Genomic DNA, 23,448 nt, shown 5'->3' with positions numbered 1-23,448 from the left:
GGAGACATTGTAATTTCTGGCTTAGTGCTGAACTCCTTTGCATCCCAGCAGTGAGCATGTGAGTTGTCCACGGCTGGAGCAAGAGGTGAGAAAGCAAATCAAAGGATTTCTCCTGTGCCTGAGCCATGCTACAGCTAGGATTTTGTGAACATTTCTGTTAGAGGTTTCTCTGCTTCTGATACCCTTCTGCATGAATATGTGTGCTGTTCCCTGTGCCTTGAAGAATTTTAGTATTCTTTGTCTTCACTTGTTATATGCTCAGACAAATATACTGTCATGGCAGGAAGAAGGAAACAAAAGGAAATGACTCACCCAGATAACAGAAATTAAATATATTTTTCTATTATATTCTATATCTGCTAACAAAATAACCATAAATGGTGCAGTGGTGCCAAAGTAGACATTCTCTGAGATGCTTTTAGAGGTGTTTAGAAATGTGGCTCTGACAGATGAGGAAATGAGAGAAAGTCAAACGCATTTTTCTCCCAGGTCCATCCAGTTTACAGTTGATGGGAATTTTGTAGAAGGTCAGTTTGTGAAGAATATGCATATGCAAAAGGAGTTTCTGCTCTGTGAAAATATAGACATGATTGCTTTTTAAAAAACAAAAAAAAATTTTTGGAAAAATATTTTAGTGGAAAAATTTAAACACGGCTGTTTTGAGTTTGGGTTGTTTCTTTCTCCCTTTTAGATAGAGAAGGAGACTTGTATCACTGAGGGTTTTTTCCTGTACTATGAATAAGAAACAGGCAAGACAAGCTTGAAGGGAACAGTTCAGGCTTCACAGAAAGCTGAAACAGTTTCACAAGTTCATCTGGGCTGCAGTTTAATGAGTACAGTACAGCAGTCATCTTGGGACAGGTTTGTCTGGAGACATGCTACATGGAAGCGACAGAGGATTCAGACCATGACCCATGTCCAGATTGCACCACCAGGCTGGGCTGAGTGTCAGTGTCATGCTAATGCAGTTATACTGGTCTGGTACTTCTTCCTGTTTAGTCAGTGTTAGCCTGGGAATATCTTTACACTGTGCTCTACTGGGTGGAGAAAATGTGTCTTCCAGGGATGTAGTGATATTTACTTTATTTTAGGAGAAAAGATACTTTTCTACAGATTATGCTTTCACTTCTGCCTTTGTAGGATGATTATTAGCTGCCAACAACGATAGAGGTTTTGTAAAAATAACATTTAGTTATCTATGGGATTAGACATCTGGATTTGTGACTTTCTGTAGTTTTCTTCAACACCTTTTGGAAAGACCAATTTTCTCGAACTCATTGGAAGTCCAGAACACACCTGGATTAATCAAAAGTGTAAAATGGAATCTCCTTCTCATGTCCTCGTCCTCCTCCTCATTAACACTTTTGTGGTCATGTTCTGAGTACAGCCTCTGCCTTTGTCAGCCCCTAAAATATATCTCAGCATTCAAGTGAGACTAACTGATATTAGTTATGAAAGTGCTAAACTGCTCTTCTGTAGCAGGTAATACAGAAGAATCTGGTCCTCCCTTGGGCTTTTTGGAGCCAAATTAGATGCTAAAATGTAAGGGATAGAAATTCTGAACCAAATTCTTCTCTCACATGATAACTTGTCCTTCCAGGCCACAAGAAGAAAGAAGCAGACCTGACATCACTTACGTGTGAATGTGTCTCACAGGAAAATCTGCATGAAGAATAAGAACATAATCCCATGGTTCCCCCCTATCATAAACCCCAGTAGGACTGGAAAAAGAAGTGTGCATAATTGGGGTATGAAAATGTTGTATGAGACTTCCTGCTCCTTTGAGGACTTGGAATGTGCACACCCTTGGTATTTGAGATTCACATGACATTTTCCATCAAAACAAAAGATAAAATAATAACAATAACTGTTATAAAACAAGCAGTAGGCAAACACAGAAGTCTGTGATCTAGAGAAATTAGGTTACCAAACCTTCTGTCTCTCAAATATGTGATCTGAAAGAAAATTGTTGCTCAGTTTGTCAGTCATGTGTTTCTCCATAAACACAGGGTGTCTAATCTCATCCTCATTTACACATTCTCATGGATGCAGTGATATCTAGAGATTTATGGATGCCTAAAGGCTACATTATTAATATGAGATAAGCCGACTATAATTTACATACAAGGCACAGACTATTTAATTTTATGTTCAGTATTTCATGGTTCAGCTGAAGTGGTGGGTTGTTTAAATATTCAAGTAGAGGAAACTGAGATGGAGAGCTGTTTGCAATTTTAGGAATGTCAAAGCACCTTCACCTAAATATGCCACTATAACAAGTTTGGGGCCATGCTAGCCTGTGGTTTCTGCAGGCTTTCCAGGAATGACACCCAGCTGGGTAAAGGCTGAAGGTAACATACTTTCAGAGACTTCCTGAGGAATATGAAGAAAAGCTGTTGCTGCTCTGTGTCCTGCTAATGCTACATTTCTCATCTTTCTGTCCATGGGAGCTCAGTGCCCAGGTCAGGCAGAGAGCAGTGACAGCAGGCACTGGTGGCAGTGGTGGCAGTGATGGAAGTGGTGGAAGTGGTGGCTGCAGGCAAAAGTACCTTGCTTCTGAGTTAGATGGGGAGCAATGGCCCAGCACACCTTGGCCTCAGCTGCTGGAGCTTATCTCAAGGGGTAAAAACACAATTCAACCTCTACCCTGCTCGCTCAGGCTAATTACTGTGAATTAGTGCCAAATGAAAGCATGAAAAAGCAGCATTTTATGATGGTTACTGGCTAGACAGCAGACACCACTAAAAGGTAGGTCACTGACCTGCTATCACTACAAGAGAAATTTTAATGAAAATTTTATTTGGAAGTTGTGCCCTAGAGATGATGATGCCTGTGTCCTGCTGCCAGTCCAGGTATCCAGTTTACATGGGGCAGCGTGTGACACACAACATATCCAGAGTGCAGATCAGTTGTTTGCCACCATGATACCTCAAAACTAAACTAGGGGATGAAAAGGTTCTCTAGTATTTTAATTTCAGCCAGTTTACATCTAGAAAGCCCTAAGCAAATTGATCTGATTGAACAGCTGTTTTTCTTTCCATCAGAAGGTTAAACTAGAGATCTCCCAAGTACCCTTCCAACCTGACTTATTCTTTAACTTTATGGTTCTCTATATTATGAATCTATAGTATACGTAGTTAAATATATATAAAAATGCATATATATATATATAAATTACATAAATATGTTAATATATACACATATGAAAAGCTTCAGTAAGGACTAAGCAGAGATTAGTTTATTTACCCTTGGAGTGGTAAATTTACCCAACAGAAAGAAACTGCATATCCCCATGAGGTCTGTGATGAGACAGCTGGAGTAAGAAGAAAGTAGATGGGGCCACCAGGAATACCAGGCCATCAAAATCTCACTAGAGCTCTCTGTGTGTATACACAAATGTAACTCTAATACAGAGAGAAATATGGGAAAATACTGTGCAAGTTCAACTCTTCCTCTGCTTTGAAACAGCAAATCTCAAGTGTGCTTTCAGAGACTGTCCCTTAGTTGCTTGCAAAATTTTAAATTCTATGACACACTTGTGGTCCCAGGAAAAGGTAGTAATTTTTCCTATAAATCCTAGACATCTTTTTCATGTGTATTTTTAATTAGTATCTTGGGGAATTCACTCTACATTTTCCTTGGCTTTATTAGCTGCAAATCCATCATGGATTACACTTTTACAACTTTTATGATTAACAGGGTGTTAGATGCCTTCTGCACATGTAAGTTTTGCCTTCATCTGAAAGCTGTGTTCTGTTTTCATTTACAAATGAGCATCACAAGGAAGACCAGGAGGACCTCGCTGCTGACTGAGTGTTGAAGGCAAGGGGCATCTGACCTGATGAGAAGGAGCTCTTTGGGTGTGATGGCAGAGTAGCAGGGCCTTCTGCTGCAGAGCCTGGGCTTTGAGCTCTGTCTTTAGCCTGCACATCTACTGATAGGTACTCCCTGCTGTAAACTCCTTTGAAGTTTCTGCATCTGTAATCTGCCTGTGACAGCAAATGCAGAATTTTTGGTCTGTGCTCCATGCAGCCTGGCTAGACATTGAGTTTTGAAGTGGACTTTTGACAGGAAATATTTATGGCTAAATCCTAGAGCAGACACCATGCAGTGCTGCTGTGCTCAGAAGTGAGGTGACATCTGCTTGTTGGAGACCATGACTTTTAAGCTCTTTCTTACTTGGATGGCACAGTTATGATGGAAATGGTCTGTGAAATTACGTTCTCACAACAGAAGTCACCAATGTTCAAGAATAAATGAGAAGCTGAATTTGTGTTTCTGCTTCATATTATTTGAATGTTGACAGGGGCACAGTGAGAAGGAAGAAAAGAAAGGAAATAAATCACACAGAAACATAGGACCAGGGAGAAATAAAAGTTTTGTCACAAAGTCCAATGGATGAAAGGGAACAAATCAGATCTGACTTAAAACCCTTTTCTCATTTGGAGTAGTCATTCGGGTTAGCTACCGGAGAGGATTTTGCCCAGTATAAGCTAAGATTGATGACACAGGCTTGGCTGGAGAAGAGATGGATTTCTGGATGTAATGTAGAAAGGGACATGACTCTTGCAGCTTTGGACAAAGAAAGGGGTAGGAAAAGACACTGAGTACTATAAATATATGTGTTGCCTAAAATTTTTATTGACTTGTTTTCCAAGGTTACTATGTTAGCTAAATTCCTCCAACCATTAGCTGTGGAGATTCAGAAAGCTGCACAAGACAGGTGGACATGCATACATCCCAAAATCCAACCTTTCTCTGCCCGTACACTCCCACACTAGATTTGCAACAGTAAGTCCTGTGATACTATCAGCCCTGCTAACAGCAGAGGGAAAAGCTGGAACCCAACCCCACACCCTTGAGTGACAAGGCTGTCATCCTGCACAGCCAGCTCAGCAACCCTGGCCCTGATGGAGCTAATGCTGGTCCTCAAATGTCATCACTGCCCTTCCTCACCTCCAGGCCAATGCCCTGGAAGAGCAGCTATACCAGGTAGTAACATGTGGGGCACAGCTGTGCAGTAGCCTGCCACTTACTTGTCCTGAATGATGGACACCCCTTTCTCACTGGCTGTGCTAATGCTCACTATCCTGGCATATGACAAACTCTGTGAGGCTTGCAGTAGAGCTGTGGGCAGTGATAACACTGCTTTTCTCTGTCCTCCTTGTGGCTTAAATGAGCTAAAATAGCTAGCAAAGCTGGTTGCTGCACTGCCCCCTGCACCTTTGTGAGGGAGAAAGGCTTCTGGATATGTGTGGCTCTGACTTATATTGGGGTTCACCCCTGGATTTGTGCCCTCCAGAGTCCCCTCTGTATTCTGCCCTTCACCAAGCAATGGCTGGGTGTGGTGAGAAGCTGAGTTTGTGCTCTTTTCCATGGAGCCCTTTACTTTTGTTCAGCACTTCTTTGTGTTGTTCTGGTAATACAAGTTAACAGCCTCTTGAACCAGCATCTCTTTATCAGCAAAAAAGCATCATGATTCAGAACATCAAGTGCTGCACTTGTGCCCTCAGGAGGGAACGCAGAGAATGGGAAGATCAAGAAGATGAGCCAACCTATATCTCTTTGAAAGGCCAAACAAGCACTGAGATAGAGTGAGTGCATTTATCTAGGGGCTTTGCATTCTCGAATCCTGCTGCTGGAAGCTGGAATCAGGTACAGGTGTTTCTTTTTTCCCTTACTGAAAAGATTCAGGATATCATGACATTTGTCATATATGTCTTACTGACTTGCAAGAAAACTATGTGCTTGGTGTATCTCACAGACAATAAGGAATGAAACCTCATGCTGTCTTAATGCCACACTTCAGTTCTGTGGAGTTATTCCAATTTAATGAAAAAGGAGAAATAAGTAGGACCCCAGAGATATTAATAGAATAGCTGTCACACAGCATGTCAACATCAGTGGCAGCATGAGGGTGCACAAATCCTGGCCAGTCCTCTGCTCCAACCCTGCTGTTAGCTGGTCCTTGAGTATTTCCCTGCAAATCACATTATTGCTGAGCCTGAGAGCCTCACTCCAGGCTTTCAGCTAAATGGCAAGTGAAAATAAATCTTAGTTGCTCTATGCTCCATCTGTAGTCAGTAGCAAGAGGTGTAGGGGCAAACCATACCTCACATGGGCTGGAGCACACTCTGTCAGTGCTGATCCCCTCCATTAACTGCAAAGACTAACCAAAATTAATTTGAGCGTGAAGGGTAAATGTCTAAAATTGCACAGTCCCACACCAGTCATATAAATGCACCTAATCATTTCCTCAGACTGGTGTGTTTGAAATACACCATCAGATGCCCCTGGAAAATGGGAGAATACTTTCAGGGCTGTTTCCCAGGTTTCTTTCACGGAAACCTGCAGATTTATGCATGCAGGGCTCATCTATGTGTACCTCTGCCTTTCAGCAGAGGAGGTACTGCTTAAATAGTTGTTTGTGTGTCTGCAAATCTGCTTATGACTCTTCTGTTTCTTGCCTGCTTCCTTGTGGTGGGTGTAAATCTCTACTCAGGCTAAAGAAGAGAGAAAAACCTGGCTTGGTTGCAGTGTACCTGATGGACTGGTAGCTTCCAGGCCATCCTCTCTCTGTATTGGGAAAACATTCTCAGATTTGGAGGTGGAAATATGAGAATATCACTGATCAAATGTCCCATACAACAATGTCCTCATTTTCCATTACCAACACACCCAAAGACTTTCTTGAGCCAGGAAAGAGGAAAGGATAATTCTTGGTCCCCTAGAAATCAATGACAAGACTTATATGTATGAAAATTTCACATATGTATGAAAATTTCACACCTTTCTTAAAGGAAGAAGGCATGGGAGATTTGCTGATTAACTTGCCACATAAAAATCATACGCCTTCTTAAAAAATAGCTTACATTAAAACAGGAATTTGCATTATAATGGAAGAACTGATAACAAAGAAATGAGATGAGCAAATTATGTTGTAATCTGGTAAAAATATATAAGGAACAAAGCCATTGGAAAAGAACTTGACAGGTTTCTTAATGTTTTAAATTGGAAATGAAAGCTCTTCAGAGTTTCAAAGATTTCCATGTTGACTTTAAAACTAATTTTGTTCAAAAAAAGAACCTTCTGTTTTCAAAACTGCAAAATTACAAGCTTCATTCTTTTTTTTCCATCTTTAACAGCTTCAACTTCCAAATCATAAAAGTATAAAAGATATTTCAGTCAAAATGAAAATTATGCTTTCTGGTTGTAGCTAAATAAATATTTTCCTGGAGTTTTGGTTGAAGAAAGTTGGGGCTATTTTGACTGTATCTAGATGTTGAGTGAGAATATGCTTGAGTGTTTAAAAAATGTCTGAATGTTAGAAAAATGATTAAGAATCCTCTACTGGAACCAAGATTGCTTGGTGCTAAACCTGGACTCTGTTAACCGTGTATGCATTTAAGCCCATAAAAATACGTGTGGTGTCAGAAAAAGTTTCAAAATAATTTAAGATATTAAAGTACCTGCACATTGTGGTTGGTTATTACTGTCCTGAAGTGTCTCCCTGGCAAGGACAGAAGCATGCTGCACACCTCTGCCTTCCCTTGTGATCAGTATGCCAGGAACCGGCTTCCATGAAGTGCTATTCTCCTAAAACCAATTGATTTCAACAATTTGGAGACATTCAAGTATCTCTGAGGATAGGTGTAGGCAAGTGAGAAAATCGTTTTGATGTTTTAAGTGCTGTGAGGAGGGGAAGGAAAAAGGATAATTCTTAATTTCCAGAGGTCTAAAACCAAAAAGGTTGTTTCATTCTGACTTGTGCTGTTCATGAAATTAATAAACAAATCAAATGCAGTGACAGCTTGACATATGCCATGTGTACATTGTCTAGGTATCTGTATACGTCACGGTATGTGACTGTCTTCATTGATACAGCATTTTTTAGGAGACCAATGACATGATGAACATAAGCATCATGTCATTATGATGCACATAAGCATCATGTTGCTCAGGCAAGACGTGGCTTCAGCTGCACTGCATGCAGCACGCAGATGAGGGTTTGAAGCATCTCACTTTCCAGCTGCTCTCACATTATTTTTCCTTTGTGATTGAATCTATATTACCAGAGCATGTCCAAGATCCTACATCGTGCTGAACCCTTTCCTGAGAGATAAAATGCAGCAAGTGACCAGTCCCATCTGTCCCTTCTTGATTTCTGTGGTAAAGAAATCTAGGCACATGGGCTGCAGGAATTCCTGATGTGCTCTAAACTTGTCAGCTACTCAGGTATCAGGATCCTGGGAGACCAGGCATCCTAAGGAGCTCTGCAGCATATGCTGGGAGGCACATCAGCAAGTACCCAAGAAAGTGGAGTACTTGGCTACACCAGCCATATCCCACTGGGAGTGAGAAAAACACAAGGGATGTGGTTAGTAGTATCTAGAGATGGCCTGAAGCAAATGCTAAGACCTTTAAAGGAGGGAAAAGTTCAAGCTCCAATATGACAGTTTCACATAGTTTCCAGTGCTGTTAGCATTGTACAATTACCGAGGATCTCCTGGGACTGAATATGCTGAATCCTACACATATTTATCCCTCAATTCCTCTTGGAATTCTCACACAAAGCACAACATGATGTTTCCTTACTATAAACTCATTCAACCGAGAATATCAGTTTAATAACACATAGAAATGCAAGTTCAACCTAGATGCTTCAGAAGAAAGTTAGAAATGTAATAGCAAAAAGACAGGATGCTCTACACTTTACTTGTTTCCTCTGTAGATCTATTTAGCCTTGCTATGGTGTAATATTAATCACAAAGATAAACTCAGCCATATGTGATGGCAAAAACACAGAGACATCATGTGATGCGTGGCGAGTTCCCATGAAATTTGCTCATATAATTCCACCCCTCTCTCCACTTCTCCTGTACATATTTAATGCAGTTCTTTTATAATTTGTCATTAAACCTGTAGTTCCGTAACATAGGAAATGCAAGGACATTGGCCATTGGCCATAGTCCAGTTATTATGGAAATTCATAGCAAAATGAGGAAGAAAGGGCCAAGTCTTGGCATGGGAATAGCAGGCGGCTGCCTAGTGCAGCAGATGGTGAAATGACCATCAGCTTCCAGACATGCCTAGACTGGCTGTGAATTAAATGGATGTTGGTGTGTGGAATTTTTAGAAGATGGAGGCTAACATTGCCAAGACCAGATGTTGCCACCTTCACCTCTTCCTTCTGCTGGAAGCAGGAGGAGCACAGAGTTGTTTTTTTAGGGTTCTTCCCAAGCTCCTTGTCCTTCTTTCTGACTTCTTGTGGCAGGGGTGGCCTTGTCTGGGTACCACCCTGGTCTGAACTGTGATAACAGTTCTATCAGGAAGTCAGCTAGCTGTTACTGTGACTGATGAGCATTTCATTAATTGCAGTGATATTTTTTGTGTACCAAAAGAGAAGTTATTACCTGTAAAGTTTACTTTCAGGAGATAATCTTTGTACAGCTTCCTGCCATCCAGATGCTTCATGGCATCACAGAGTTTGGTGGTATTTGGACAGAGAGTCCTCTGCATTTTATGCAAGGCATGGGCCATTGCATACACAGCATTCACAACAAACATGATCTTGGATTCTTGCTCATAGTTGGAACTGTTGATGGTGAAGTGTTTTTCACAAGCCTTTTTATGTGGTTTTCGGTTCTGCAGATTGCACTGGAATTTTTGCTCCCAAAAGTCCTTGAACCAGGGGTTGCGCCTGTTATTGTAAGGGCTGAGACTTTGGAAGTACTTGTCAAACTCTTTAACTGGATGGGAAGCAAGCTCCAAGGTTATCGCCCCAGAAGCGATGCGCTCATTGCCCTTGACGATACTCTCCTGAGCTCCCCATCCGTCACTGGCAATCCAGGTGAAGGAAACGTTGAAACGGTTGGCAGCTGCAATGAGCTCCCGAGAGTCATCCGCTCTCATGAAGAGCACCACCACCCTGGCGCTGGGCTTCTGAAGCAGCTCCCTGATCACGCCATCATAGGACTTCCTGATGTTGGACCGTCCCACCTTCTCGGAGGTGGCGATGCAGATGTTGCGCAGGCGAGCTTCCTGCTCAAAGGCTTCGATCCCTGTCTCCCCATAGTCGCCCTCCGAAGCGACTGTGGAGACGTAAGTCCAGTTGAAGTAACGCAGGATCTCAGCCATGGCTTTCGCCTGGTAGAAGTCCGGAGGCACAGTCCGTGCGAAATAGTCATAGCGGGATTTGTCGCTCAGCTTGGCACTGGTGGAGGCGTAGCTTATCTGGGGGATCTGGAAGAGTCTGAGCAAATTTGCCACCTGGAGAGAAAGTGAGAAAACACAGGTTGTTAAAGAGTGGTGTTTATAAAATTGGACAGAAATATCCAGGGAAAGGCATTAACAGTGTTTTTTAATAAGATGTGTTCTGACAGTTACAGATTGAGGGTGTTGATAGAGGATGCTGATAAACACCAGTGAGAGTAGTGCACTGTGCATAAGCACAAAAGCTGTTCTGCTGCCCAGTTAATTCCCTTGGTTCTACTGGAACTGTAAAGGACATTTATTTTTGTGAAATTGAGTCTGTTTAAATCAACAGAGAATTAGACACAAATGGACAATGCACTTCAGTCTCAGTCTGTGTTCCTTACTAAGGTCTGGGGATTTGTATGCCTTTGCTGTTTATAGTGGGATTCATATTCTCCAAGATTCATTGTATTTGATAACTAAATACACTAATAAGACATAAATTTCCCATTAGTGTAAATATTACAGATGTGACAGCCGTTCAGAGAACTTTCTGATCCTGCTTATTCAAGCTCTCCTAGCTTTTACTCATCTAAACTCTTTTTTTCTGAGATGTTCTGACTGCAGACCTCCTGAGATGGTATATTTGTTGCATGTTAGTACTCTTCAAGTACTGCACAATGTCATGCTGACCTACTGTTTTTCATAAATAATAAAAACTTTTATTAATCTCTATTTGCCCTTCTTGTGTGCTTTTTTTTTTCTTTTTTTTTTATACACTGCTATTTCCAATGCTTATCCCCAAATCTACTCTGTTGCTCTCATAGAAGTGTAGCTCCTGATCATATCTGGAAAGAAATCAAGAATGGCTATGGCATTTTCTTCCCTTTGATAGCTTCTTAAATGACAAAGGGAAGATTTTGGAGTTCTGCCCTTGGTCACTGGAAATTGTGTCCAGTAAATTAAATATAAGCTGAGAGTACAGCCTGACAAAACCATTTGAAAAGCAGTAGTGTACTTGAGATTCCTAAGGGAAAATTATTAAAAATTGCCCAATCATTTTCTCCAGATATTTCTCCGACCACAGACTATGTCTGTGAGAATTCAAAGGCAAAGGACTGTTTTGAAAAACATGCTGTGGAACAGGCAAATTTTGAGGACTCAGACGTCAGTAGCAAATTAGACAGTCTGGTAAAAAACCCTCAAAAACCCAGAAGAATTTTATTGCTTTTCAGCAATAAAAGCAACTGTATCACTTGGGATTTTATAGATTTAGATTCTGTTTTTTCTGTAACACAGATACTGGACTAGTATCCTGCTGTGGCTCAGTCTCACCCTGTAAACTGGTGTAATTTTATCTGGGCCAGACTCTGCTGCCAACCATACATGTACAATGACTTTTACAACCCCTGGGACACATAGAACTGAGGACTTCAGGAGGTCCTTATCTTTCTGGGGCACCAGGGAAGAGCAGGTGGGATGTCCTGGCATCTCAGCTGCGTTTGTGGTAGTTGAAGTCCTTTACAAAACAAACCGCTAAGAGTGGTTCTCTACACTTCTAGGAAGGGAGCTTTATGTAATGCTCTGTGGTTTTACAAGTGGGTATAGGATGGGAAGTGCTGTGGCTGAACAAGTTACCATCCCTCAGAAAGCTGCCAATGTGTCCTTAACCTCCCTGCTAGGTAGTAACACACATTAAAATGCCTTATACAGGAAGTGTGGGATTTAATTTCCATCGTGGTGATGTAAATGAACAGCTTTAAAGCAACAGGACGGGCAGAGAGGCTTGTTTTGTCACCAAGGTACAATGGGTGCTTTGAGAATTGTTGAGTCTCTGTGGCTTTTTATCTTTGACTACATGCTGACACATTCACATGATTTGGTTCACATGTCCTCTCTCAACAAGAGCATTCTGATTTGGTAATAAGAATGTCCTCTGTGTAGCTATTATGGAACATTTCTTGCAGAACTGTGTGGGCTGGAATTGCTATTCTTGTCACAGTTTATTCTAGCAAAAATTATTTTATTTTAGCTAAACCATAATGAGGATATGCACACATATCATTCTGCATTTTTGCCCTCAAATTGGCTAAAGAAGTCCATTTTCCAGTTCAAGCAATGCTGTTCAGTGTGTAGACAAGCCTTCAGCTCACAGAAAGATGCTCCTAACAAATATAGCAGCTTCTTTATTGTTTGTTTGTGTGGTTATTTTTGTTGTTGTTGTTTTACTTTTCTTTTAGTCTAAGCTGCAAAAGCATCCATATACAGGGAAACAGAACTACACTCCCGGTTTACACAGGGGTCCCCAGCCTTGGAGGTCACTATATTTCTAGGGTCTCTGCAAACTGCTGCAATTCTGATTCCTGTGCTCTGGGGAGAAGTTTTTGTGTGTTTATAGCTGTTTACTGTAATGCTTTTCATTGCAAAGCTGTCCAGATGGTAGTTTTTCATAGACTAAAAATTATAAAATATAAGAAAGTCTGATTAATTATAGACGATAGTGACCCAATCATGCCTGAGAACTATGATTGCTCATGGAGTTCAGTAAAGTTGTATGTGTTATTAATTCTGATCAGGACACTCTTCTTGAAATTCTCAACATTCTGGAATGTTGTAGTTTCTTGATTTTAGAGACTAATTTGCCAAAAGAGCTCAAGCCTCAGGAACTTAGCTGATGTAATTGGTTTCAGAACAGTCCCTTTTTCCAGACATTTCCATGCTGATCTGAATATCTGATTCTGAAAATGAGATCCTGATTAAGCGACCAACTAGATAACAGCAGAGGTAACATATTCTGGAGAGAAGCCGATATCTAAGACTTTGTGTAGTAGATTCAGTGTAGTAGAGGACAGTGTAATGTGCATTGAGATTGAATCACTTGAGGCACACCTCCACCTTAGCTCCATGCTGCCTTGGGATGTGTGCCACAACTTCAAAATTGCAGTGTACATCCGGTATTTGCTAAGTGAAATAACCTATTTTGGCAAAGCTCCAGGCAGCAATTTAATTCAAGTCATGGTGCATGCAATTAGTGTCTGAAATCCATATGTTGGCACTTAAGGTTCTTTTACTGTCAAAACTAGTGGGTTTTGCAGATACCTTTGAAAATAAGGCTGGATGTTCTGCATCTGCAAACCAGAACAGTCTCTTTGCACAGCTTGCTGTGAACAAAGCGTGTTGGTATAGTCAGCATTCACTGCGAAGGGAAACCTTTATTTGCCCTCACGTTGCTGGGTTTATTAGTGCACCCACTGTCCTGTGGTAAAGTGTCCAGTTCCCAGGCAAACCTGGCTCTCACCCAGCTGTTGGGATGGTGGGTAATTCACTGCCCAACATGAACATGGCAGGAAGTCCAGTGTGAGCCACATCCCTCCATAAGGACATACTACCCCAGCAAATCCTGCAAATGGAGTGGCCAGGGCAGTGCCAGGGGATACTGATGGTCCTTTCCCAGCATTGGGGCCACATCTGTAAATTATACTTCTCTGAGCACCAGGGACAGGATGAATGCTTGTGGGAAATTGCCAATCTTGTTTATAACACTGAAAATGGCTTCATAATAAGCACCTGCAAGGAGCCATGAATTAGGTACAGCCATCAAACACACAAACCTGGTTTCTGAGTGTATTTCTGGCCATTCAAGAATCCTACTGGTAAATGGGGACAGAGAGGTAACACCCTCATGTCTTAGTAGTGTTGGTCCGTCTTATGATTTACTGAATCGCATTGAACATTTTGCCTAGTGTTCATAGGACTTTTTTTGGTGGCAGTAGGATTTATTCCTATGTTTTTATTAAAATTTTCCTTTTCAATGACTGAGAGACTGCTACACAGATTGTTTAAATGTGTATGGGACTGAAGAACACAAGAAACATTTCGGAAAAAAGTTAAATCTCAAAAGTGCTAGAACAGATTGGGTTTCTTAACACAACACACAAGTGTGTATCGCACATTTGTTGGACAGAGGAGGCCCCTTGTTAGATGACAGTGCTCTCTACCCTCCTGAAATTTAACCATGCACGAATCTCATGAGACTTCACATGGCTTAATGAATTTAATTTCATAGAGCTCCTTTGAGACAGACAAGAGCTCCTGTGCCTGTTTTGAACAGACAATAAATTAGCCTGTGGAGCAGAATAGGATTGAGGTAAAGGAGGTTTGTCTCTATGGAGAAAGTGGAGAAATCCCTGCCTCTCTGAGCTGCAATCTGTCCTTAAGGAGATTCCATGGCTGCCTTTGGTCTCCTGAGAAAGTCTTTCTATTTCTGGGGATAAGTTTCTTGTGTGGATTCCCACAGTAAGACCATGGCAAAGCCATTTCCCAGAGATTTCCTAATGTTTAGATCATGGCTATAACACAGAGGCTGAGCTCTTGCTTTGAAGAAACATGTACTGTTGCCAGTGTATGTTGCATATAGTTCCTAAGTGATGGTATACATTGTCAGCTTTTTGCTATTCTTTGGGCAGCTGGAGGTCAAACTACAGCTAAAACATTAATTCCATAAATAATACAGGGGTTTTTTTTCTTATTTAAATTCTTCTTGGTTATTAAATTCAAATTTATACCAAAATTTTGGCAGAAAGCACCATTTTTGAAAGGCAGGAAAGAAAGACTGGTTCTGAATGGACTGGGATGTGGGTGTGTGACAGATGGTGGGCATAAACCTAATGTAAAGACAAAATGAGGTATCTCTCCAGTCAACTGCCTCCATTGGCCTGTGCAGCCTCCCCATGATCCCAACTCCTGCTCTGTACACTTTTTGTCAAGTTAGAATATCCCTTGTTATGCATCATGTCAGTAAAAGCATTTGCTTTGTGTTCCTGAGAATGAACCTGTACATACTGAAAAACTCACACCAGATTTCCACCAAACCTTCTCTTCTCCAGGCTAAACCGTCAGTAGGGTATGTGCTTCAGATTCTCCTCCCCATGATCATATCTGTATTTATTGAATCATCCTTTTATTGAGGGGCCCAAAGTTGGACAGAGCATTTCAGATGTGGTTCAATGAGAATAAATAGAAATAACTCCATCTATCTACTGGCTATGTTTCTGCAGATAATGCCCAGCAGTCTGTGAGCCTACCGTGCTGCCAGATTGCATCACTGGCAATAAATATGAGAAATACTGAAGAGATTGGCTCCACCATAACTTTTCCTGTTTTCTTGGGATTTAGTAGGCTCAAAGGCATGGCTCCTGCCTGGGGACAGTGTGACCCAGCGTGACTCAGTCTGGGCCCTTCTGACATACTAATGTAGTTTGGGAGTATTAGGGAGTGAGAGAGTTCAATGATGCAAATGCAGCTGCCCAGCTCAGAATCCCCCCCCCTCAAAAAAAAAAAATCACTTCAAATTCTGATTTGTTTTCAAAGGAAATTAGGACCTTAAGCTTATTTCAGAATTGAAAAACCTTTATCGTGGTGGAACATCACCTCTCCATAGCCCATTTAAGGCTGTGGTTGCTGTGTCTGGGATATTATAACACTATGAAAGGCACAGTCACAGGGGCTGTGAAGTGACATACAGCAGAAAACACCCATTTGGCTTCAGCTGGACTTCAAGTTCTGGCCCCAGAAGTTATACTGGGAATGCCAATATCCCAGTTCTTTAAATCAATAAAAGATCAGTTGCAAGGAACTAAGCCAGATGCTGTGAGGTTATTTAGGAGTCCCAGCCTGTCTTGTGCACGTTGCAGGACTGAAGCAGTGATTTTCATCAGCTTTCTCATTCTTTGGTATTAAGAAGACTGTCTCTTACTTCATAAGTAATGTTCCTTAACAAAATTCCTTCCAAAATGTAACTCAGAAGAAGATAATTCATTATCAAACAAAAATTGTCTTGCACTTTTTATTAGCAGGCAGAGGGAAGAAGGCAACATTGGTTTTAGCTTTATTCTTCTGAAAATTTAGGCAATGAAGCTGGGAAAAATATAGTGAAATATTTGCAGGAGAGTCAATAGCTGTAACACACAGAGAAACAGTGTTTAAACTGTGAAATAACTGCATCTCTGAAATGAACATCAGTAATAAGGATGTCACAATAACATCTACAATTTCTGCAGAGGAATTGGGAATTTCTTCTTATATACATGTCTATCCTGTATAATAAAAAGTAAACCAGGGAGGGCATGCAGAGAAATGTACTTTGAGAGAAGAATTTTTTTGGAAATTTTTTTTCTTATTTTCCTGCAGGGGGTGGCACAGTGAGCTGTCACATATGCACTCTGCCTCCACACAGCATTAACTGTTGAAGTAAGCTGAGCACTAAGCTGGCACCTTGAGAAGAGACCTGTGCAGAAGGCTTTGCTTTGCATGAGGAGTGCAACTGTTCTCAGAGACTTCATAAATCTGATTGTGCGTGACTCATGTCACATTTACAAAAGATCAGAAAAAAATGCTAAAACTGGGATTGATGGTTCTAAAAGCATGAAATTGCTTCTGGAGTTAAAAAAGCTATCATTGATGAATATGGTTATTTGAGACTCATTAACTGATGTGTAAGTCCTGGTCAGAAGGGTTAGAATGATTGTAGGTGGTGCTCAGATGTCCTTAGATAGTTCTTATTTTTGTCTACTTCTCTTGTAGTTACATCTTTGGTACACTTTATTGCTCCCTACAATTTCTCACTTCATTGCTCACTACACCTCCTGAAGGGAGGTGGTAGACAGGTGGGGTTCATTTTCTTCTCTCAGGTAACAAGTGATAGGACAAAAGGAAAGGGTCTCAAGTTGTGCCAGGGGATGTTTATATTAGACATTATGAAAAATTTCATCACTGAAAGGGTGGTCAGGTAGTGGAACCACCATCCCTGGAAGTGTTCAAAAATTCTGTAGATGTAGCACTTGAGAACATGGTTTAGTGGTGGACTTGGCAGCCCTGGGCTAATGGTTGGAGTTGATGAACTTAGAGGTCTTTTCAAATCTTCATAATTCTATGATTCTTTGGTAGAGCTTCTTCCTTCGTACCTGTGATCTCAGCAGTTAGTTATCCATCCCTGTAAAATCGTGTAATTTCCCCCTTGGCAAAAGGAGAAAATGGTCACTTTGATGAAAAAAATAAATCCCAAACCCAAATCAAAAGGACTACAAAGGAATCAGTTACACTGGGATTTTCAAAGAAGCCAGCCAGAGGGAGGTACTCTCAGTCCTTTGAAATCTCTAGGAAAGAAATATCCAGTGCTCTTTGGGCACTTTGCAAATCGCAATCTAGTGGCTGTTCAGTTTCTGAATGTGGAATAGAAGAAACAAAGAGAGGAACAAACAGCAAGGATCTGGCTGAGAGGTAGCAGAGAGAGAGGCACAACAAAGATAGAGGAGGGAGAGAGTTTAAAGGAGACACATGGAAGTTGGCAAGGGCTTAAGTGTGGCTTAAACGTTAGTGGTAGGTGGTCAGTCTCACAGAGAAGATCTTTTAATAAGGATTTGGCTTAGTTTTCAAACACAAAATCAGGAGAGGCTGTTGTTGCACAGTTGAATGCAAAGCTCCTCCATAAGCAGAGCACAAATGGCGTGTGTGAACTGGGGTTCCTGGTGAACCCCTGCAGCCCCCTGCAGCCCCCTGCACTTTTCTCCTGCCCATATCCCCTCTGGGTCCATGCACAGTGGGACAGAGCCCCATATGTTCTGGGGTTTTTTTTTGCATGTAGTTCTTCTAAGGATTTTGCACTATTTTCAGTGGTTATGGAAGCCACAAGCTATCGTTAAGACTCTGTTTGAAAGATGGTTTATCCTTGGAGGGAGGAAATAGATGTGATTAGCTTTCAGGCTCCGTGAGCCTTTGGCAGACTTTTGTGGCTAAGGAGAAATGACAGCCAGGAAAAGACTGCCAGTAAATGAGTACACACTCTGAATTTCATGCCAGATGGTCACTCACGGAGTGGCCTTAGCTTTTGTGATAGTGGTAATGTACCATTAAACCTTCTCCAGTGGTTTTGTTAGAGTTTACTTGAGACACAGTAAAGAACTGAAGACAGCTGGGCACTGGCTTCTATTCTGCCATTTTTACTGGATGAGGCTCTAACTTGGAAGTAACTTTCATTACCGTGATCTGGAGGTCTTGTGAGCTGGTAGCAGAAAAAAATCTTACATACACATGAATATAGTGGATAAGGAAATTGAAAGCCCAGCCCACTTAAAGTAATATCTTAATTTTTCTAAGAGATAAATGCAGGGAATGGACCCCACTCTTCATTTTCAGAAGATCAATCCAGTTTTCAGAAAGAGAGAAGAAAAAATTCAGCATTTGAATAATTGCATTCCTGCTTCTGCAAGCACATTCCTGACAAGAACTGATCTAAGTGTTTTAAATATGGCATTGGGATTGGCTATGCAGGTGCTTCTTTGAAAATGAACACTGTTTTTCTTTTATCCTTTTTACAATGTCACTGAAGGAAAAAATATTTGAAATTTCTGTTGTAAACTAGGAAAGAGTGGATAACCTGCCTCAGATGAACACCCATGAACCCAAAAAACCCAAAAGAAATACCCTCCAAATTTTGAAGCATTCTCCTCCTGATCCCAGATTCAGATCAAGTCAGAATTTTATTTCATGAAAACAGCTTTTTTATTTTTTATTTTATCAGGAGCTTTTCCATTGAAAGAGAATCCTGGCTTGAGTTTTGAGAGATCAAATGCTGTACAGATTGGGCTCACTGCTAATTCAAACACAACATCTAAAAACTAATTATCCAGATCATCATTAATGATAATAGCCTAGACCAGAAAATAATTAAGCATTCTGCATTCTCTTGTTGTTTTTAGACTCTGTAAAAAGTGCCTATTGCACATACTGACTCAGTGGGGAAGGTGTTCATTGCTGAATTACCAGCAAATTCTTTTTTCCTTAGTGGAAGGATAATGAAAGAAGTAGAAATCTGACAGCAGGAGCATCATAAAGTGATTTGGCAGACAGCTGTCCAGACAAAAAAACAGGAGAGGGAGGGTGACAGGAGGGGAAGAAAATGTATTGAAATATAAAGAAAAATTCACAGAAGGAAAGAAAAAGCCAGAAATAATTTTTGTCTGAAGAACTCAGCATGTTTTATTTCAAGGCTAAGAAACTGCACTGTGGACTGTATGATGTTTACAGCTCTGAGCAAAAGAGAAATGTTTGACAGGGCTACATCTGGAAGCATCCAGCATCCTGAGTGCTGCTTGAAAACACAGGGAATAAAGATGCTGAGCCTTGTACACATGCCTGATGAAGTATTTCGACTTTCAGCAGCGGTGCAATTCCAGTTGTTACTGGAGCTACTCTGCACAGGTGAGTGGCTCTGAAATTGGGTAGTCTCTTCTGGTGTGGCACCAAAATGCCTGACTTTAATGTTTCAAAGTCCTCACAACTCTAGGTTTGACTCTTGAATGTCTATTATTGCTGACAAGAATTTTCTTGTGAAATAGAAGTTGTGACTGGCTAACTTAACAGGATGAGCAGCAGGAGCGAATGGCTTAATTACATCTTTCCTTGATAGTGTGAAATCTAGGGGAAAGCTAGAAAAGAGAAACTGAAGAAGGGTCAACATAATCTATGCCAAGGGAAAATAAGCAACCGAATACTTCTTTTCTAGCTGGAAAATGCTCATGTTGAAAGATTTGTGAAACTATTTTTTTATCTTTCTGAAGAACTGTTTTACAGATCTTATGTTTGAACAACTATTGGCAACTATGGGGAAGCTGTACAGAATATAGAATATTAGTAACTATAACTATTGTTTCATTATCCTTCATAAGTTTTGAAAATATTGAATGACATGCAGGTAGGCATACACCTACACTGCCATTTTTACATGTACTGAATGAGAAAGTCTCTTATCAGGACTTCCAATTTCCATTGGACAGCTGCTCCAAACCAAAGATTTTGGAATATGAATAATCTATATACACTGTATTATTACATTCAATGTGCTCTGCATCCAGTCTACTGCCTTAGATATGGATTTATTCTTAGATCAGTGATTGCCAGAGACTGGCTTCAAAGGGACAGATTGACAGATGTCGTGCAAGACGCCACAGGCCTGCCTGACTCCCTCAGGGTTTCTGGGAGGGAATGAAATATCTTTGCCATTTCCTCAGCTGTAACTATACTGATGCCATTTTCCTTCTTGGCCACCTGGGCACATTCTGGGTCATGTTCAACCAGCTGTTGAACAGCACCCCCAGTTCCTTTTCTGCCGGGCAGCTTTCCACCCACTGTCCCCAGCCTGTAATGCTGCAGGGGATTGTTACTACCCAAGTGCAGGACCTGGCACTTGACCTTGCTGAACCTCATACCACTGGCCTCAGTCCATTGATCCAGCCTGTCCAGATACCTCAGCAGAGCCTTCCTGTCCTTCAGCAGATGAACATGCTCGCCCACCTTATTGTCATCCACAAGCTTACTGAGAATGTCCTCGATGCCCTCATCCAGATTATCATAAAGATATTAAACAGGGCTAGTCCCAAAACTGAGCCTTGAGTGAATGGAAGTAAGATAAGGATTTATTCTTTTATTTTAAATCTAGATTGTTTAAATGACAACTGTTGCACTCATGCAGCATGGCAGGCACACATATATTCAGAAACATAGGTGGTATCATTTATGATTGATGAGAAAGTAGAGATCTGCACTTAAGAGTTTTAAAAGTGTCAGGAAATGCAAAGTTCAAAATAAATACCAAGACTTTTGGAAAGTTTGGATACCCTCAGGATACACCATAACTAGAGGAAGTGGACAGCTGCCAGAGGTTTGAACTACATCAAGTGTTTTGAAGAGTGAGTCAAACTAATATAAATTCAGTAAAAATCATCTGCTAGATTGACCCTTAGGGTAAAGTGATCAAGCTTAGACTTGCTTTATTGACAAACTTACATAAGCAGTGGTTCTCTCACTGTTACTGCAGATGAACAATTCTCACCTGATGGTGCTCCTGTGACTTACCTGTATGGAGACGCTGCTATAGGAACCGCCTATGACTCCTGCAATGAGCAACGGCAAATTCTCCTGGATGGCATATGAGCCGTCAGGGCACATATACTCTGTTTCATCCACTTTAGTCAAAGATGCTCTGACAAACTCCAAAGACTGTTCTAAGGCATATGTATCCCTGGAACATGTGTCCAAGATGTGAACTCCAAGCTTAATTCCCGGAAGCAAGTAGTTGTCGTTGTTGATTTCATCAATAGCAAACAGCATGGCCTCCAAGCGCTGGATGCCTCGGTCTTCATTGATTCTCCCACATTCTTCTATCCCAGTGCCTTTCTCCTTGATTGGGAATAAACCACCTAAGACCAGGTCTCCTTCTATCTTAATTTCCTTCCTTACAAAGCTGTGGTCACTTAGTGAAAGGAAAACTCCTTTGGAAAAAAAAGCTAGCGCAAGGACTTGGAGTCTGGTCAACATCTTCATTGGTCCTGTTTTAGCAGCTCCAAGAAACACTGGTGGGAGCAAAAGTGCTCTTCAGTCCTTCTGATCCATTGCCAAATATAAAGTGTTGTCCCACAAGGCAGTGAAGAACAAGTGAAGTCTTTCCACTGGACCTCTAAAGGAGAGATAGAAGGAATTAGAAAAGGCATAAGGAGACATGAAGATGTGAGATGCCTTAATCATGAAACCACCCTTCCTTAAGGCAAAAAAGACACTCTTGCAAGCAAATTACGGTAAATACAAAAATAAATAAGAGACATGAAAGAGAAAAAGAAGAGACGTGACAAGGAGGAGTCTCGTGTCTGATGTTTGCTCAGGGCATGAAAATGCTTACGGCTGGACTTGCTCTCTTTAATGTTAATCACAGTTCAGTGCTCGGATCAAAGGGAGGACACAGCAGTGATGCATGTACTTAGGACATGATTTTACTCTCACTAAGGTCAGGACAGTTTGCCAATGACCTTAAAAGGTGAAAAATCAAGCCTCAGAGTGAAGATAATTTTGTAACAATTTTGTAAATAAACATACATACATGAAGTCTATTTATGCAACAAAGATGCACGACTTGTCCATAGACTCCTTGACAATATCTCTTCAAATATGTCGAAGTGGCTGCCTTTTGATCTCGCAATCCTGAGATAAATTGTGTGGTAATAGTTAAATAGATCACTTCAATAATTCACTTCTGTACTTACTTTTTCCTTAACAGAGTATGTACTATTATTAGAGTTGCAGAGTTATTTATAATTTAGAAACACTTAGCACAAAGAAATTGAAATAAGCAACAATTAAGATTTAACACTGACTAATGGATGAATACACTTATTGCAAGGCAGCTGTTTATCCTAGTACAATTTCCATGTTGCTGTACCAAATTGTGTGAAAGGAGAGCTTTTTATTCATATTTATTCTAACATTGTTCTCTCATAAATAAATAATGGGTCAGATGCACTGTTAAAGGTCTCTCTCTCCTATTGTAGTAGTCTGAGCTGCAGACTCTCTCAGCAGAATTTTCCATTCAGAAATAAGTGATATGACAATGGAAAACAAGCTTCCTTAACCCAAAGTGAGCTAGTTTGCTTATCACCTGTGTTTTCATTAAACAGGTCGAGAAAATATATTTTCTGGTAATGATAAGAGAAGTAATGATGTTGACTGTATTCAGCAGTACTTTCTGTATCAGACTTAGTACTATAATTTACCAAATATTATTCAAGTGTATACAGGGCATCTAAAATGGTGATACTATCCCACTGGAAATCATTACCAGACAAAAAGGTGGCATTTGTCACAAAAATGGCTGTGTTGTTAATAATTCAGTTGAGTTGACTTCCATTATTTTCATCAATAATCCACCATTTGGATAAAAACAGGACTTGGGATTTTTTTTAATGCAATATCCATCTTTTTTACTTCTGTGGTTTCTGCTGTCACTTTATCTCAGCAAATATTCACACATTTATCCTTATAACACTGCAAAAATATTTGTTTTCCTTGTTTTTCACTTGGGGGAAAAAGAGACACAGAAAGATGAAATAAAATTCTCAGAAGATTCTAAATGCAGAGTATGATTCGCTCGGCACTCACAATCACTATCAAACTTTGGAAAGGTCTCTGTTTCCCTTTAGGAATTGAAGAACGTGCTTTCAACCATGCCTTGAACCCTCTGGTTCCCACTGAGGCACTGACTCTGAAAAACTTCCTAAACAAGCCGGTGTCTTTTCCAAGCCTGTTCCTGAGTGATTTACCTAAGGTCATCAGCACAGTCAAGAATCAAACTTTGATCTTTTCCAGTGCTCCTCTGATACCTAAAAAATAAACCTCCCTTGTTTCCCACTGTTCCTTCTGGCTTTTATG

General features: G+C 40.7%; 1 protein-coding gene across 4 annotated transcripts in view; it reads right to left on the bottom strand.

Annotated features, from left to right (window-relative positions):
- GRM3 (glutamate metabotropic receptor 3) overlaps nt 1–23,448 on the bottom strand; it is a 104,842-nt gene that overhangs the window by 24,482 nt on the left and 56,912 nt on the right. For all 4 annotated transcript variants that reach the window (XM_027639867.1, XM_027639870.1, XM_027639869.1 and 1 more), the window contains 2 exons: nt 21,106–21,706; nt 9,414–10,269 (listed from right to left, as the gene is read on the bottom strand). In XM_027639867.1, coding sequence (XP_027495668.1) covers nt 9,414–10,269; nt 21,106–21,573 — 1,324 coding nt within the window. In that variant the 5' untranslated portion in view covers nt 21,574–21,706. The remainder of the gene's footprint in view (nt 1–9,413; nt 10,270–21,105; nt 21,707–23,448) is intronic.

This window comes from Corapipo altera, unplaced genomic scaffold (assembly GCF_003945725.1).
Source record: "Corapipo altera isolate COAL_440 unplaced genomic scaffold, ASM394572v1 1b, whole genome shotgun sequence".
NCBI classification, from domain to species: Eukaryota; Metazoa; Chordata; class Aves; order Passeriformes; family Pipridae; genus Corapipo; species Corapipo altera.
This window is presented reverse-complemented; position numbering and strand designations above follow the sequence as displayed.